Source organism: Sus scrofa, chromosome 13 (assembly GCF_054392235.1).
Source record: "Sus scrofa isolate SSC_HxYL_T2T_F1_AM1 chromosome 13, Sscrofa_HxYL_maternal_Yorkshire_Landrace_v2.0, whole genome shotgun sequence".
NCBI lineage: Eukaryota > Metazoa > Chordata > Mammalia > Artiodactyla > Suidae > Sus > Sus scrofa.
This window is the reverse complement of record NC_139395.1, coordinates 97,950,192-97,967,390: the sequence shown is the minus strand read 5'-3', so window position 1 is coordinate 97,967,390 and position 17,199 is coordinate 97,950,192. Positions and strand designations below refer to the sequence as shown.

The following is a 17,199-nucleotide window of genomic DNA, read 5'->3' as shown; positions in this document are numbered from 1 at the left end:
GATAGGTCAGCTGCCATCAACATCAAGACAAGACCTTCCAGCAGCAAAAAGATTACAACTAGCTGAAGGCTCAGATGATGATAGCATTTTTTAGCAATGATGTATTTTAAAATTAAGGTATGTATACTGCTTTTTTAGACATATGGTACTGCACACTTACAGACTACAGAATAGTGAAAACATGAATTTTATATGCATTGGAAAACCACAGAATTCCTATGACTCACCTAACTGTGATAGTCATTTTATCGTAGTGGTCCAGTACCAAACCTGCAATATCTCTGAGGCATGCCTGTACTAACTTTCCACAGATTTGGCAGAGAAACAGGTTTGAGTGGTTTGTTGAGAGAATGGTGAGGAAATTGGACTTGATGGAAGGTGTATGCTGGTGAATGGTGAGAAATTAAGATACAAAGCTATAAAGAAAAATGTTATATATGTATTTGAATCCCAGGCAGAGTAATTCATATAATCTATAGATAATTGATTCCTGTTTTTGAATGGAGGGAGAGTATGATAAAGCTAAAATTTCAGGAGTGTTCATCTGGAGTTTATTGAAGGGAAGAAATGTGGAATTAAGCAGACCAAGTTACCGTAAGTTCCCAGAAATGAAGTGGTTGGGCCTGACCTAAGTTTATGGCCATGGAATGCAACAAAGGCACAGATCCTAAGGACAATTTGAAAGAAGTACTGACGGGAATTTGACTGGGTCAAAACTTGAGTTATTTTTGTTCTGTGAGATATAGAGCTTAGCAAGGAATGTAGAAAGGAAAAAGTGGGGAGAAAGGAGTCAAAGATAACCTGTACCAGGAAGAAATAAACTGGTAGTATAATTTGTGTCAGAAGGCTATATATTTCTCAAGTGGTAGTTTGTCTTTAAATTTTAATTCATATAATGTAAAAAAGAATGCTATGTTAATATTTTTTCTATATGATTACAGATCTCTACAGTATGGAAATCAATTCATATATCAGTCAATGCCACGAATGTTATCACTATGGCTTGATTTTGGTGCTAAGGCATACGAATGGGAAAAAGGTATAATTTCTTCGGTAAAAACTGTATACATTCTTTTTTCTCACATTATCATGCTCCATCATAAATGCCTAGATATAGTTCTCAGTGCTATGGTAAAAACTTTAAAGGACTAAGAAGAATTATAATATATGCGTGAGCAAGAAACCAAATGTTAAAAAAGAGGAAAAAGACCAAAAGTAGGCTTAAGTAGTTGCAGTTGCAGGACCTGCAAGTGAAAGTTTGCTTGTTCCTTGGTAAACTTAACACATATTGAAAAACATTAGTTTGGAGTTATCGTTATGGCTTAGCAAGTTGAGAACCCAGCATAGTTCTATGAGGGTACAGGTTCAGTCCCTGGCCTTGCTCAGTGGTTTAAGGATCTGGCATTGCCACAAACTGCAGTGTAGGTCACAGATGAGGCTCAGATATGGCGTTGCTGTGGCTGTGGTGTAGGCCAGCAGCTGCAGCTCCAATTCCACCCCTAGCCTGGGAACTTCCAGATGCCATAGGTGCAGCCTTAAAAAAGAAAAGAGGGAAAAAAAAGAAAGAAAAATACTAGTTCAAGCCAAATAATTTACCTTTAAAATTACAACAGTCTGTGGCTTGTTCTGTTTACTTCTAGTGAAAATTAATGGTCCTTGAGTTTTTCAGTGGACTTAAATATTTTTTCCTACTTGGACAGAGAAAACTATTTTCCACAAATTGGCAAGTGATCTAGCTTTGGACATGGGAAAAATATATATCTTTAAGCTGTTTTTAAAAGATTTTTTTTCCTATGAAATTGATACAGTTTTATTTTTTTACTGGTGTTTTTAACTTTGATTTTTTTTTTTTTTTCTCCAGCTGGCCGCTCTGATCGTGTACAAATGAGAAATGATTTAGTTAAAATAAACAAAGTTATTACAGAGCACACAAATCATTTAGCTCCATATCAGTTTTTGACTGCCTTTTCACAACTGATCTCCCGAATTTGTCATTCTCATGATGAAGTTTTTGTTGTCTTGATGGAAATTATAGCCAAAGTGTTTCTGGCCTATCCCCAACAAGCAATGTGGATGATGACAGCTGTGTCAAAGGTGATACATTAATCACAACAATGTCTTTTCCATTTTATGTGGCATTGATTATTTAATGCTTATGTATAGATATAAGTTCCAGGGTTTCTCTCTTACATTAGATTCATATTAAGAAAATACATTTTAAGCATTTTTAAGAATAAATTATAGCACTGTATCCCATTATAAAATTCAGAAATATTTACTGTATCAAGTGAAGTAACTCATGTGTTTAAAATCAAAGAATTTATCATACATTTTCTTTATGAAGTATAGTAAACTATTAGTGTTTGTTATGAAACAGTAGCCTATTTTATTCCAAGTGTTTTTAATCCAAAGTATTTGAACTTTTAATAGTAGAACATTTTTATTGTATTATTAATAGGAATGTACAAGTTGGTAAATATCTTGAATTAATAAATATTTTAGAGAATTTAGAAAATAGAGATATAAAAAAGAAAATTAAAATTCACTCTTTATATCATTAATATCTTCATGTGTTTTTGTATATTTACTGTCTATGCATACTTTAACACTGAATTTGGATTACATAGCTATATAATTTCATATCTTTTCACCTAAGATTATTACCATAATCATGTTCCCATGTTATTAAATATTCTTTAAAGACACGATTTTTTAAATTATATAAAATTCTATAAAAGATGGAGTTTCCTGGTGGCTCAGCAAGTTAGAATCTGGCATTGTTTTTTTTTTTTTTTTTTTTTTTTCTCTTTTTTTTTTTTGTTTTTTTTGTTATTGTTGTTTTGTTGTTGTTGTTGTTGCTATCTCTTGGGCCGCTTCCGCGGCATATGGAGGTTCCCAGGCTAGGGGTTGAATCGGAGCTGTAGCCACCGGCCTACGCCAGAGCCACAGCAACGCGGGATCCGAGCCGCGTCTGCGACCTACACCACAGCTCACGGCAACGCCGGATCGTTAACCCACTGAGCAAGGGCAGGGACCGAACCCGCGACCTCATGGTTCCTAGTCGGATTCGTTAACCACTGCGCCACGACGGGAACTCCCAGAATCTGGCATTGTTACTGCCATGGCTCATGTTGCTGCTGTGGCACAGGATCAATCCCTGACCTGGAAACTTCTGCCTGCCTCAAGCACAGCCAAAAATTGATTAATTAATTAAAATTTTAAAATTTACTTAGCCATCTGTAATTTTTTAAACTGTCGTTAACCTTTGAGGTTGTTTCCTTTTTTGCTCTAGACAAAACATCCAGATACATTTATATTTATTCTCATTTCTAATTATTTCTTTAGGATTGATCCTAAGACGGGAATTCACCAGGTCACAGGATAGCAGCATTTTTATGGCTATTGATAGTATTGGCCAAATTGATTTCCAGAAAACTTGTATAAGTGTAACCTCTCATCTTGCATGCTTTTTAAGTTGATTTTTGTCATTTAGAAGTATTGTTGTCTTTTAAAAATCTTTTAACAATTACATTTAACTTTTTTTTTTTTATGACAGTCTTCTTATCCCATGCGTGTAAACAGATGCAAGGAAATCCTAAATAAAGCTATTCTTATGAAAAAATCCTTAGAAAAGTTTGTTGGAGATGCAACTCGCCTAACAGATAAGCTTCTAGAATTGTGCAATAAACCGGTACTATCATAAATCTTACTACTTATAGACTATGTTGGATAATTTTATATAAAGCTTAAATATGATTTTAGCTGGTTTTATTTCATTTGGTTAATTCAATTTAAATTCTCACATATATTGGTATACACATATATCGAAAGTTATCAAATTGTATATTTTAAGTATTGCAGTTTGCCTTTTAAGTAGAGGATATGAAATAACCATAAAAATATAAGTAGATAAAATACTTAAAGTTCTATGATTGCTTTCTGTCATATCTTTAAAATTTCAAAATTCATATACTTTAACCTACATACATGAGAGGGAAAAATGTTGGCATTTGTGGTTTCATTTTTTCAGTACATATTTCATCGCCTACCAGGGGATAAGCACTGTACGACGGGAAACAAAGATAATAAGACATGTCTTGAAGTTGTCATAGTCTCATAGGAAACCACTCAGATGGTATCTAGTGTAATAACTGCTTCTTTCAGTAGCCTTGTGACTAGAATATGGACATGGTTACAGGAGTGACTACTCTTCTCCCTAAGGAATTGGAGGGGAAAACCCTAAAGAATGTGTAGGAAAGGTAATAGTGGGGGTATGGTCATTATAAGGAGAGACAGATTCTTTATAAAGTTAACTATCTAGACTTCACTTTAAAAATAATTACTCAGAGTTCCTGTCTTGGCTCAGCAGTTAGCAAACCCAACCAACATCCATGAGGATGCGGGTTCGATCCCTGGCCTTGCTCAGTGGGTTAAGGATCCGGCATTGCCTTGAGCTGTGGTATAGGTCGCAGACACGGCTCGCATCACAGTTGCTGCGGCTGTGGTGTAGGCTGGCGGTAACAGCTCCAATTGGACCCCTAGCCTGGGAACCTCCATATGCCGCAGGTGAGGCCCTAAAAATACAAAAAGACCAAAAAAATTAAAAATTTAAAAATTTTTTAAAAAGTAGAAAATAAAAATAATCACTCTATCACCTATTTACAGGTGAGAATATATAGATTAACCTATTTCTCACCTTCCCTTCCAATAAACATCTTCAAAGAATAGTCTGTTTTTAATATCTGTATTCATCTTATGTGACCTCTGATGTACTTGACATTATGAAATATAGTTTTGTGGAGTTCCCGTCGTGGCGCAGTGGTTAACGAATCCGACTAGGAACCATGAGGTTGCGGGTTTGATCCCTGCCCTTGCTCAGTGGGTTAACGATCCGGCGTTGCCGTGAGCTGTGGTGTAGGTTGCAGACGCGGTTCGGATCCCGAGTTGCTGTGGCTCTGGCATAGGCTGGCAGCTACAGCTCCGATTAGACCCCTAGCCTTGGAAACTCCATATGCCGCGGGAGCGGCCCAAGAAATAGCAAAAAGACAAAAAAAAAAAAAAAGAAATATAGTTTTATGATAATGGCCAACATTTATTAAACACTAGCCTTTTTCTAAGTGTTTTACATTTACAAACTTACAATTCTTTATATGAAACTTTTATCATAGCTACATTTAGAATTTCAGAATTTTTCCGATCTTTGATGGTAATACAATACATATACTTTATATTAAACATCATCACTAGGGGTAATTTGGTAGAGTATCCCATAACCAGATACGATAACATTTCTTCAGTGAAACATTAATCTTTGCCCTAAGTGAGACGTTCAGGTGTCTTTTTGCTGCCAAGTAAGGTTTGGTACCAAAAGAAAAAGACTGATTTACTGAGCTCTTTGGAATTTGTAACATGTGATAAATTGTATGCCACTATTATTTACTTTAGTCATTTCACTATCCTAAATGTAGGTACTGTTACTGATGGGGTAAAAGATTACAGAGAGGTTAAAATATGTTTTTATAGAAGTGAAATTTTTGCTTGGGGTAAAATTAATCATTCTGTAATTCAAGGTATATAGAGAAATTAAAATGTACTATTTTTTTCCCCTAGGTGGATGGAAGTAGTTCCACACTGAGCATGAGCACTCATTTTAAAATGCTGAAAAGACTGGTTGAAGAAGCAACATTTAGTGAAATCCTCATTCCTTTACAATCAGTCATGATACCTACTCTTCCATCAATTCCGGGTGCCCATGCTAACCACGAACCATTTCCTGGGCATTGGGCCTATATTGCAGGCTTCGATGATACGGTAAACTGTAGTCTTATATAACTGTAACTATGTTTTTAAAATTTAGTTAAAATTTTCAAATTAAGTTTAAAAGTGTTTTCTTAGGAATTCCTATTGTGGCTTAGCAGGTTAAGGACATGGTGTAGGCCTCAGTTGCAACTCCAATTCCACTGCTAGCCTGGGAACTTCCATATGCTAGGTACAGCCAGGAAAAGAAAAATAAATAAATAAATAAAATAAAAAGTGTTTTCCTTTGGAGTTGCTGTTGTGGCTTAGCAGGTTAAAGACCCAATATTGTCCCTGTGAGGATGCAGGTTCAATCCCTGGCCTCACTCAGTGCGTTAAGGATTCAGCATTGCTGCAAGCTGCAGTGTAGTTTGCAGATGTGGCTTGAACCCAGTGTTGTCATGGCTGTGGTGCAGGCCTGAAGCTGCAGGTCTGATTCAACCCCTGGTCCAGAGGCTTCCATTTGCCATGGTGTGGCTGTAAAAAGAAAAATAAAATAAAAAAATTAGAAAGTAAAAGTATTTTCCTCAAAGATTAGTCGAATTTTATTTGCAAAGAAAAAAAAATGATTCAGAAAACAGAAAAGTAAAACCATTTTACTGATGGAACAAAATTAAGTGATAAAAACCCCATGTTCAACTCACTGTGTTTTTTGTTTTTGTTTTTGTTTTTCTTTTTTGGCCATATCTGAGGTATATAGAAGTTCCTGGGCCAGGGATCTAATCTGAGCCGGAATTGTGACCTATACCACAGCTGCAGCATCTCCGGATCCTTAACCCACTGTGCTGGGTCAGGAATTGAACTGCCACCTCCAGAGAGACAAGCCAGATCATTAACCCACTGCACCACAGCAGGAACTCCTCTGCCTAGTATTTTGATTTTTCAGATGTTCATATTGCCTTAGTATGACTAAAATCTTTATTTTTTCTATAATTTGATTTTTTCATATTCATCTTTTGTCCTAAAAATGGAGAAGAGAAAGAGAACAAAGTACAATTTTTGTTTGTAGGGTGTATTTTGGGAGGTAGTGAAATTTTTGTTGTTACTATCTTAAATGATATAAGCACTTCTACGTAAATACTTTTGAAAACTCTTTATACTTCTTTGGTTCAGCTGCTTCTGTGGTCCAATTGAAACTTAGTTAATTTGAAACTATCTCAGGTTCTGCAGAAAGGTCTTAACAAATGTTTCAAAGATCTTTTAAAATGTGTCTCAGAGTTTCCTTCTGTGGCTCAGCAGTTGAGAACTCGACATGGTGTGGGTGAGGATGTAGATTGGATCCCTGGCCTCCCTCAGTGGGTTAAGGATCTGGCATTGCCACAAGCTGTGGTTTAGGTTGCAGACTAAGCTTAGATCCCACATTGTGGTGGCTGTGGCATAGGCCAACAGCTGCAGCTCCAATTTAACCCCCAGCCCAGAACTTCCATATGCCACAGGTATGGCCATACAAAAAGAAAAAAATTAGAAAATGTCTATTTATGGGCAACCATTCTTTTCATAGATCATAGATAATTAAGATAAAATAATTAAAATAATAAATATGCTACATGTTATAGGTTTTTATGTTTTCCTTTTTATTATATTAGGTAACACAATATTTATAAAACTTGTCTTTTAGGTAGAAATTCTTGCTTCTCTTCAGAAACCAAAGAAAATCTCTTTAAAAGGATCTGATGGAAAGTTCTACATTATGATGTGTAAGCCAAAAGATGACTTGAGAAAGGATTGTAGACTAATGGAGTTCAATTCCTTGATTAATAAGGTTTGGATATAGTTTGCTTTTATTTTGAATTACCATAATTACTATCAATGAAATATTGGTAAATCTCTCTTAATTGGGATAAAATATCCATCACATAAAATTAACCATCTTAAGCATTCATAAGTGTTCCGTTCAATTTAGTGGCATTAAGTACATTCATATTGCTGTGCAACACCTCCCTCTAGCACTTTTTTTCATCTTCTAAAACTGAAACTCTGTTATCTATTAAACAGTAACTCCTTATTCCTTTTCCCTCCAGGTCCTGGTAACCACCTTTCTCCTTTGATGTCTCTATGAATTTGACTATTCTAGATACCTCATATATATGCAGTATTTGTACTTTTTTTACTGGCTTATTTCACTTAGCATTATATCTTCACGGTTCATCCATGTTATAGCATGTGTCAGAATTTCATTGCTTTATAAGGTTGAATAATATACAATTGTGTATGTACATCACATTTTGTTTATCCATTTACTCGTCAGTGGACACATGAGTTGCTCCCACTTTTTGGCTATTGTGAATAATGCTTCCATGAACGTAGATGTATGTATGGATACCTATTTGAGTCCCTGCTTTCAATCTTTTGGATATGTACCCTGAAGTGGAATTGCTGGTTTAACTTAATTTTTTTTTTTTCGGTCTTTTTACCTTTTCTAGGGCTGCTCCCACGGCATATGGAGGTTCCCAGGCTAGGGGTCTAATCAGAGCTGTAGCCACTGGTCTACACCAGAGCCACCGTAACGAGGGATCCGAGCCGCGTCTGAGACCTATACCATAGCTCATGGCAACGCCGGATCCTTAACCCACTGAGCAAGGCCAGGGATCAAACCCACAACCCCATGGTTCCTAGTCAGATTCATTAATCACTGAGCCACGACAGGAACTCCCAGGTTTTACTTAATTTTTTAAAAATAAGTTATTTTTATTATATTGAGAAAAATGTATGACATTAGCAGGGGAGAATATTTTCTATTTAATGTTTAACTTATATATAATATAATATGATATGATATAATTTTTTCTATCAGATTTATTTATGTTTTGTTTCCATACTAGAAAAAAAAAATGTTGGCGTCTAGTTTTAACAACATACTTATCAAAGGTGATCATTAGTATTTTTTTCAGTTCTATTGGTAAGTACTTGATATCTGTCTCAGAGATGATATGAGAATCCTCATTAGAGGGTTATTATAAATGTATGGTCTTAGGTATTTTGAATTATTCTCTAGCCATGTATTTAGAAGTGCATGTCATCTGTTTTTCCATTGGTAACAGATTAAACCATACTATGGAAACCTTATTTTTCTATACGCTTTTTGTTCTTTCTCTCTAACCCCCCCTACATGTTACTAGTACCTCTTTTATTAGCAGAAATAGTTGTGGATCTTTAACATAGAAAAGATATTGCAGCAAATGAGTTTGCTTTTTAAAAAAGGAGAATTATTGTTTGTGCTTAGTTTAACCAAAAGTAATTTAAAAATTAATACCACATTAAAAACCCATTTCAAAGGTATTATTAATGGAAGGGATATTTTTTATTTAAAATGTTGTTTCGTAAATTTGTAACTCAGTTCACTGATACTAAACCATTAGTATGTTTGTTCCAAAGCTCCCTGAATGTTTTTCTATTTAGGAGTATCAGGTGGCCTGGCTTTAATTTATAAACTTATCTTAATCAGCTTTGTTACCAGTTATTTCATTACTATTCCCCTACATTAATATGATCAAATAAAATAGCCTGATTGTGGAAAACTACAATCTCACTACATTGGTCTAGGAGGCCATATACTTATATATCTTTACATGTGACTCTAATGTGATACTATTTTGCTGACATTTATGGAGCCTATTTAATCCTAAAGTTTAAAATGTATTTTGGTCAATGATTGCATTTATTGAATTTCACAGCTTATAATCATACATGTTTGCTTAGTCTATTTATTTCATATAGTTCCAGAGTTAAACAAAATACTGTTTATCTTTACCTAGTATGATTTAGGATTTATCAGATGAGATATGAAAAGTTTGCTTCTGCTGGGAGATAATTTTTCAAATGAAGCTATAATATTAAACTCTATTAAGCTATAATATATAGCTTATAAGCTTATAATATAATATTAAGCTATAAATATTAAAAGAGTAAGAAATACATTTTGGGATATCATAAAACTCATACTTTTTTGTTTATATACTTTTTTAGATAAAATTAAATAGAATCCTCTGTAGCTAAGGACCTAATGTTTCAGTAATATCTTGGAAGCAATTTTTAAGAAGTATTTTGTCATTGTTGGAGTTCCCGTCGTGGCGCCGTGGTTAACAAATCAGACTAGGAACCATGAGGTTGCGGGTTCGATCCCTGACCTTGCTCAGTGGGTTAAGGATCCGGTGTTGCTGTGAGCTGTGGTGTAGATCACAGATGCGGCTGAGATCCTGTGTTGCTATGGCTCTGGTGTAGGCCCGGTGGCTACAGCTCTGATTAAACCCCTAGCCTGGGATCTCCATATGTCACGGGAGCAGCCCTAGAAAAGACAAAAAAAAAAAGTATTTTGTCATTGTTAAATATAGAAGTATAATGTTTTTGAACACGGTATTGTTGCATTAATAGTGAATAATTAAAAGAAGTACTTGTCAAAGGCGTTTGTAATAATTTGGATACTGACATAGTAGTTTCCTACTCTGAAGAATTATTCATCTACACTACATAGTAAGCTTTTATTGACATTCTTTTGCTATGAAATGAACACTCTTTAGATGTATTTGGCATAACATTTAGAAATTTTTAACTTTTAAGTTTATGTGTGTTTTTTTTTTTTTTAACAGTGCTTAAGGAAAGATGCAGAATCTCGTAGAAGAGAACTTCATATTCGAACATATGCAGTTATTCCACTGAATGATGAATGTGGAATTATTGAATGGGTTAACAACACTGCTGGCTTGAGACCTATTCTGACCAAACTATATAAGGAAAAGGGTACTAAAATTAATTTTAACAGTATAAATATATATATATAATAGTTGCTAACATGTAATGAAGGTGTAATTGTTACTAATATATGTTATTGTACATTTTTTTTGGTAGAAGCCATTATAAAATTTCTAGCTACTATATACAGAGGTACTTAAGTAATTTCCTCCTAAATTCCTTGTCCTATTTAAATTCTTTATCTTTATTCCAAAAAGATTTGAGGCAGCTTACAAATATATACATGAAAATTTGTTTTTCTGGGAGTTTTTGATTAGCATTTCTGAAACTGTTTTATGTGTTAACTAGACTTTAGCAAAGTAGATACATTGTGGCTAATGAGAACCAGTTTGGGAGTTCCTGCTATGGCACAGTGGGTTAATGATCCTGCTTGTCTCTGTGGAAGTGCTGGTTAAAACTCCTCCCCAACCCTGACCCAACTCAGTAGGTTAAGGATCCTGCTTTGCTGTTGCTATGGCATAGGTTGCAGATGCGGCATGGATTCGATCCTTGGCCTGGGAACTTCCATATGCCCCAGGTGTAGCTTAAAAAAAAAAAAAAAACTAGTTTGTTTACTTTTAGAAAAAGAAAAGGAAAAGGAAAGCTCCAGTGAAACCAAAAGTGTTACATTGGAATTGGAGTCCACATTGGTGTAGAATACTCCAATGAGTGAATGAATGAATGAATAAATAGGAAGGTAGGAACAGTTCTTCCTTACAGTAGAATTACAATGATTAAAGGTAGATGAAATTATGAAAATAGAAGATCACCAGTTAGCAAATACCATAATAAAAGTTGTTGCAGGCAATCATTATCAATGGATGCTGAAATTAGTTGGCAAAAATATAATGGAATATTGAGTCTCAAAGTATCTCTATAGTTATAAATTATTACTAATTACAGAGGGGGGAAAAGTAGTAACTTTATGGTGATGAAACAAAAATATAATTGATCAAAACTCCTTAAAAATATCTCTACCAGATTACCCTGTCGTGGCTCAGTGGTTAACAAATCCGACTAGGAACCACGAGGTTTCGGGTTCAATCCCTGGCCTTGCTCAGTGAGTTAAGGATCTGGTGTTGCAGTGAGCTATGGTGTAGGCCAGTGGCTACACCTCCAATTAGACCCCTAGCCTGGGAACCTCCATATGCCGTGGGTGCAGCCCTAGAAAAGACAAAAAAAATAAAAATATCTTGGAGTTCCCATCATGGCTCAGAAGAAACAAATCTGACTAGTATGCATGAGGACACAAGTTTGATCCCTGGCATTGCTCAGTGGATTAAGGATCCAGCATTGTGGTGAGCTGTGGTGTAGGTTGCAGACTCAACTCCAATCCTGTGTTTTTGTGGCTGTGGCGTACGCCAGCAGCTATAGCTCCAATTCGATCCCTAGTCTGGGAACCTTCATATGCTACGGCTTCAGACCTTAAAAAAAAACAAAAAACAAGAAATAAATAAAAGTGTCTTTAATGAAAGACAAAAACAGAAATTTCCCAAATTTGAGGATGTTAAGGAGATAGGGCAACTGAATGCAAAAGGGGGTCCTGGATTGGATATTGACCCAGAAAAACTATGGTAGGAGGATAATTGGTGAAAAATGAATAAAGTTAGTTAATACTATAAAACAGTAATTTCTTGGTCTAGGTAATTGTATTCTTTGGGGGGGGGTTGTTTTGTTTGTTTGTTTGTTTGTTTTTAATATATAGGGCCACACCTGTGCGTATGGGAGTTCCCAGGCTACGGGTCAAATCAGAGTTGCAGCTGCCAGCCACAGCCACACAGCAGTGTGGGATCCGAGCCACATCTGTGACTTATGCCACAGCTTGCGGCAACTCTAGAGCCTTATCAAACCCATGTCCTCATGGATACTAGTCAGGTTTGTACCCCACTGAGCCACAGCAGGAACTCCCAATTGCAATCTGTTATGAAGAGATGAACATTAACAAAACCAGGATGATGACTATATGGAAACTCTTTGTACCATTTATACAACTTTTTGTAGGTCTAAAATTACTTCAAAATGAAAAGGCTTTGGGAGTTCCTGATGTGGCTCAGTGGTAATGAACCCGGCTAGTGTCCACGAGGATGCGGGTTTGATCCCTGGCCTCACTTGCTGGGTTAAGAATCCATTGTTGTCTTGAGCTGTGGTGTATGTTGGAGACGCAGCTTGGATGGATCTGGCATTGCCGTGGCTGTGGTATGGGCCAGCAGCTGCAGCTCTGATTTGACCCCTAACTTGGGACTTCCATATGCCGTGGGTGCAGTTCTGAAAAGACCACAAAAAATATATGAATATGACCGTCTTTGAAAAGTGCAGAGGTGCTATTCACATTGGATTTATTCGAGTGGTATCTTCTGGTATGTGACTCTACACATTGGTTTTAGTTGGCATTAATTATCATCAAGAGGCTTTACTTTGGATAAGTATTAAGTGGAGATAATGTATTTATTATTTTAATATCAAAAGATAAGTTTACCTATGCATAGTTGAAATTTTTCCATTTATTCTTCCTTTTGAGTAACAATTTGAATAAAAGTAGACATTTCCTCTCCTATTTTCACCAAAAATATTTGCCCCTTTTCTCATTTGGCTTGTGTGATTAATAGAAATCACTCTACCTTGCAGGAGTTTATATGACAGGGAAGGAACTTCGCCAGTGTATGCTACCAAAATCAGCAGCTTTATCTGAAAAACTCAAAGTATTCCGAGAATTTCTTCTGCCCAGGCATCCTCCTGTTTTCCATGAGTGGTTTCTGAGAACATTCCCTGATCCTACATCATGGTAAGTTACCAAGAATGTAATATATTGTTATAGTTAGATTTTTTTAAAAATATATTTTAGATGTATGTTGCCCCACATAATATAAGGATATTTGATAAGCATTGTGTTTCATTTAGGTACAGTAGCAGATCAGCATACTGTCGTTCCACTGCAGTTATGTCAATGGTTGGTTATATCCTGGGCCTTGGAGACCGTCATGGTGAAAACATTCTCTTTGATTCTTTGACTGGTGAATGTGTACATGTGGATTTCAACTGTCTCTTCAATAAGGTATATGATGTGACTTAGTTCAGTTAATTGTATGTTATCTCCTAATTTCCTTTCCTCAATGACTGTCCTTCCTAGACATCACTATTAGTAGCAATTAGAGTCACAGTTGCGTCACATAGTTTGTTGACTAGTTTCGATCAGCGGATTCCATGGCCCTCACAGTAAAGCAGCTTAAGTTGGAAAGAACTCAGAAGAGTAATACAATAAAACTAGCACACACTTGAACTCCAAAAGCATAGATCCAAGTTCTGACTTACTAGTTCTTAGGTATATGAACGTGGGGTGTTCATATGATATATGAATAGTTCATTTTACTGACACTCAGTTTTAGAGAAACAGAGTAGTTGAATGTGATTGTTTCCAAACCTGGCAGCATGTCAGAATCATCTAAGAATTTTTTTTTTTTTTTTAAGCAATACCTAGGAAACATCCCAGGAGATGCAGATTCTATAGGTCAAGAATAGGGCCGGGGACTAAAATTAAGGTGGTTACTCTCCTTAAAGCTCCCGTCCAGTTTACCAATATTATGATCCTGAAAGGCAGGCTAGTAATTAAACCCACCTTTTTCTGCAGCCCCACTCTCTATGAGTTGCCAGGTGCAGTCACAGGAAACCAAGAAAGGTCACAGACTCTACTGAAAACAAGTCAAAGATATAGCTGATATAGGTGAAATCATACAAGAGAGGAATTTAATGAAACTGACTGGAGGGATGAAAAAACTCTTAGAAAGGCAGGTTAGAGAATGGCAGAACATAAATGAACTGGGCTTCATTATACTACATGTTACATTCCCTGGCTGAGGGATTGTGAACATCTAAAACTTGGCCATTTCTTCTCCCCTCCTGTTTTAAAGTGAAATTCTTAAAAGAAAAATATGAGACTATTGTTTGTACTTTATATTATTCAAGGACATTAATGGAGTTAATGTAAGGCTAAATGTTGAGTGCTTAAATATTTCTCTATAGTGCTATTCATTGTAGTAATTCAGTGAAAAGTGAATCCATCCATCCTCTAGATCTTATCCAAGGAGTTCTGTTTCAGTTCCTCAAAAGCAAAGGTAGAGTCATATGGCTCCCTCATAATGTAACCCTGTAACATAAGTTGCAAATACAGATATTTTGAGGGTATAGTTTGCTCTGTGCTAAAAGTCTAGGCATGAAGTTCTAAATTTTTTGCACAAATATTTTTACATTCCAACATTTTTACTTTTTAATGAAATACATTCTTCAAAGGGAGAAACCTTTGAGGTCCCAGAAATTGTTCCATTTCGTCTGACTCATAATATGGTTAATGGAATGGGTCCTATGGGAACAGAAGGTCTTTTTCGAAGAGCTTGTGAAGTTACGATGAGACTGATGCGAGATCAGAGAGAACCTTTAATGAGGTAATCATCTATATTTTTAACAGTAACCCAATGTGATTATTGATTCCTAAGTATGTTTTCTTTATAAAGAAGCCACTTTGTAGATATTTTTCAAAGAATAGCCTTTATTAAGATATTTTACATACTGTAAATCAACTATAATGGAAAAAATAAAAATCATATAAAAATATATACTTTACATACCATAAATACCTTCCATGCCACTTTTAACATATACACTACAGTGTTTTTAGTATATTCACAAGATTGTGTGATCATCACTGCTATCCAATTGTAAAACATTTGTATCAGTTCTAAAAAAAATTAGCAGTCACTCCCCAACTCTATTTCCCCACCATCTCCTAGCAACCACTAATCTCTGTCTCTGTGGATTTGCCTATTCTGGATATTTCATATATAAATGGAATTATACAATACATGGCCTTTTGTGTCTGTCTTCTTTCACTAGCATAATTTTTTTTTTTTTTTTTTTTTTGTCTTTTTGTCTTTTTTTGTTGTTGTTGTTGTTGTTGCTATTTCTTGGGCCGCTCCCGCGGCATATGGAGGTTCCCAGGCTAGGGGTTGAATCGGAGCTGTAGCCACCGGCCTACGCCAGAGCCACAGCAACGCGGGATCCTAGCCGCGTCTGCAACCTACACCACAGCTCACGGCAACGCCGGATCGTTAACCCACTGAGCAAGGGCAGTGACTGAACCCACAACCTCATGGTTCCTAGTCGGATTCGTTAACCACTGCGCCACGACGGGAACTCCTCTCTAGCATAATGTTTTTAAGATTTATCAATGCTGAAGTGTGTCAGTACTTAATTCGTTTTTATTGCCAAATAATATTCCATGTGGATATACCACATTTTGTTTATCTGTTTACCAGCTAATGAACATTTGGATTGTTTCCACTTTTTAGGTATTGTTTCCTTCCTCTTTTTCTTTTTTTTTTTTTAATCATGCCTATAGCACTTGGAAATTACTGGGCCCAGGATTGAACCTGAGTCACAGCAGTGACAACACTTAATCCTTAACCACTAGGCCACCAGGAAACTCCCACTTTTTGGCTATTGTGAATAGTGTACAAGTTTTATGTAGATATGTTTTCATTTCTCTTGGGTATACCTAGGATTAGAATTCTGGGTCCTATGTTAACTCTAAGCATAACATATTGAGGAACTTTCAAACTGTTTCCAAAGTAGATATGTATGTTACAGTCCTACTAGCAATATCTAAGTGTTCCTATTTCTCTCCATCTTTACCAAAACTTGTTATTGTCTGTCTTTTTTATTTTTCCCCTCTTAATGGGTGTGAAATTGTATCTTATTGTGGTTTTGTTTGCATTTCCCTAACGACCAATTATGTTGAGCATCTTTTCATGTGTTTACTGATCATTTGTATATCTTTGCACAAATATCTATTTAAATCCTTTGCCCGTTGTTAATTGGATTATTTGTATTTTGTTGAGTTGTAAGAGTTTTATACATATTCTAGATATAGACCCTTATGAATATATGATTTACAGGCATTTTCTCTGATATGAGAATTATCTTTTCACTTTCTTTTTTTTTTTTTTTTTTTTTATTAAATTTTATTTTCCCACTGTACAGCAAGGGGGTCAGGTTATCCTTACATGTATACATTACAATTACAGTTTTTCCCCCACCATTTCTTCTGTTGCAACATGAGTATCTAGACATAGTTCTCAATGCTATTCAGCGGGATCTCCTTGTAAATCTATTCTACGTTGTGACCTTTTCACTTTCTTGATGATGCTTTTTTCTTCCATACCCACAGCATGCAGAAGGTCCTTGGCCAGGGATCGAGCCCACACCACAACAGTAACTCAAGCCACAGCAGTGACAATGCCAAATCCTTAACCTGCTGAACCTCCAGGGAACTCCTTTGATAATGCCCTTTGAAACATAAAAGTTTTTACTTTTGATGAAATCCAATTTGTCTACTTTTGTCGTTGTTGTCATTTGTGCTTTTGGTGTCGTATCTAAGATACTATTGCATAATCCAAAGTCATGAAGAGTTACATGTATGTTTTAAGTGTTTTATAGTTTTATCTCTTATTTAGATCTTTGATCATTCAGTCATTTTGTATACCTAGAGTGAGATAGGGGTCTGTATTTTAAATGTGTATATTTAGTTGTCCCAGCACGATTTTTTTGAAAAGATTGTTTTTCTCTATCTAATTGTCTTAGCACTTTTGTTGTAAATCAGTTGACCATATATTTGTTTATTTCTGG

General features: G+C 35.7%; 1 protein-coding gene across 3 annotated transcripts in view; it reads left to right on the top strand.

The window, feature by feature from the left end:
• Positions 1-17,199, top strand: part of ATR (ATR serine/threonine kinase) — a 114,574-nt gene that overhangs the window by 94,225 nt on the left and 3,150 nt on the right. For all 3 annotated transcript variants that reach the window (XR_014824068.1, XM_084989926.1, XM_084989927.1), the window contains exons 37-45: positions 942-1,039; positions 1,862-2,094; positions 3,557-3,691; positions 5,611-5,811; positions 7,415-7,558; positions 10,383-10,533; positions 13,150-13,306; positions 13,423-13,576; positions 14,809-14,960. Coding sequence is in view for 2 of the 3 variants with exons in the window: in XM_084989926.1 (XP_084846052.1) it covers positions 942-1,039; positions 1,862-2,094; positions 3,557-3,691; positions 5,611-5,811; positions 7,415-7,558; positions 10,383-10,533; positions 13,150-13,306; positions 13,423-13,576; positions 14,809-14,960 (1,425 nt within the window). In the remaining variant the exon portion in view is untranslated. The remainder of the gene's footprint in view (positions 1-941; positions 1,040-1,861; positions 2,095-3,556; positions 3,692-5,610; positions 5,812-7,414; positions 7,559-10,382; positions 10,534-13,149; positions 13,307-13,422; positions 13,577-14,808; positions 14,961-17,199) is intronic.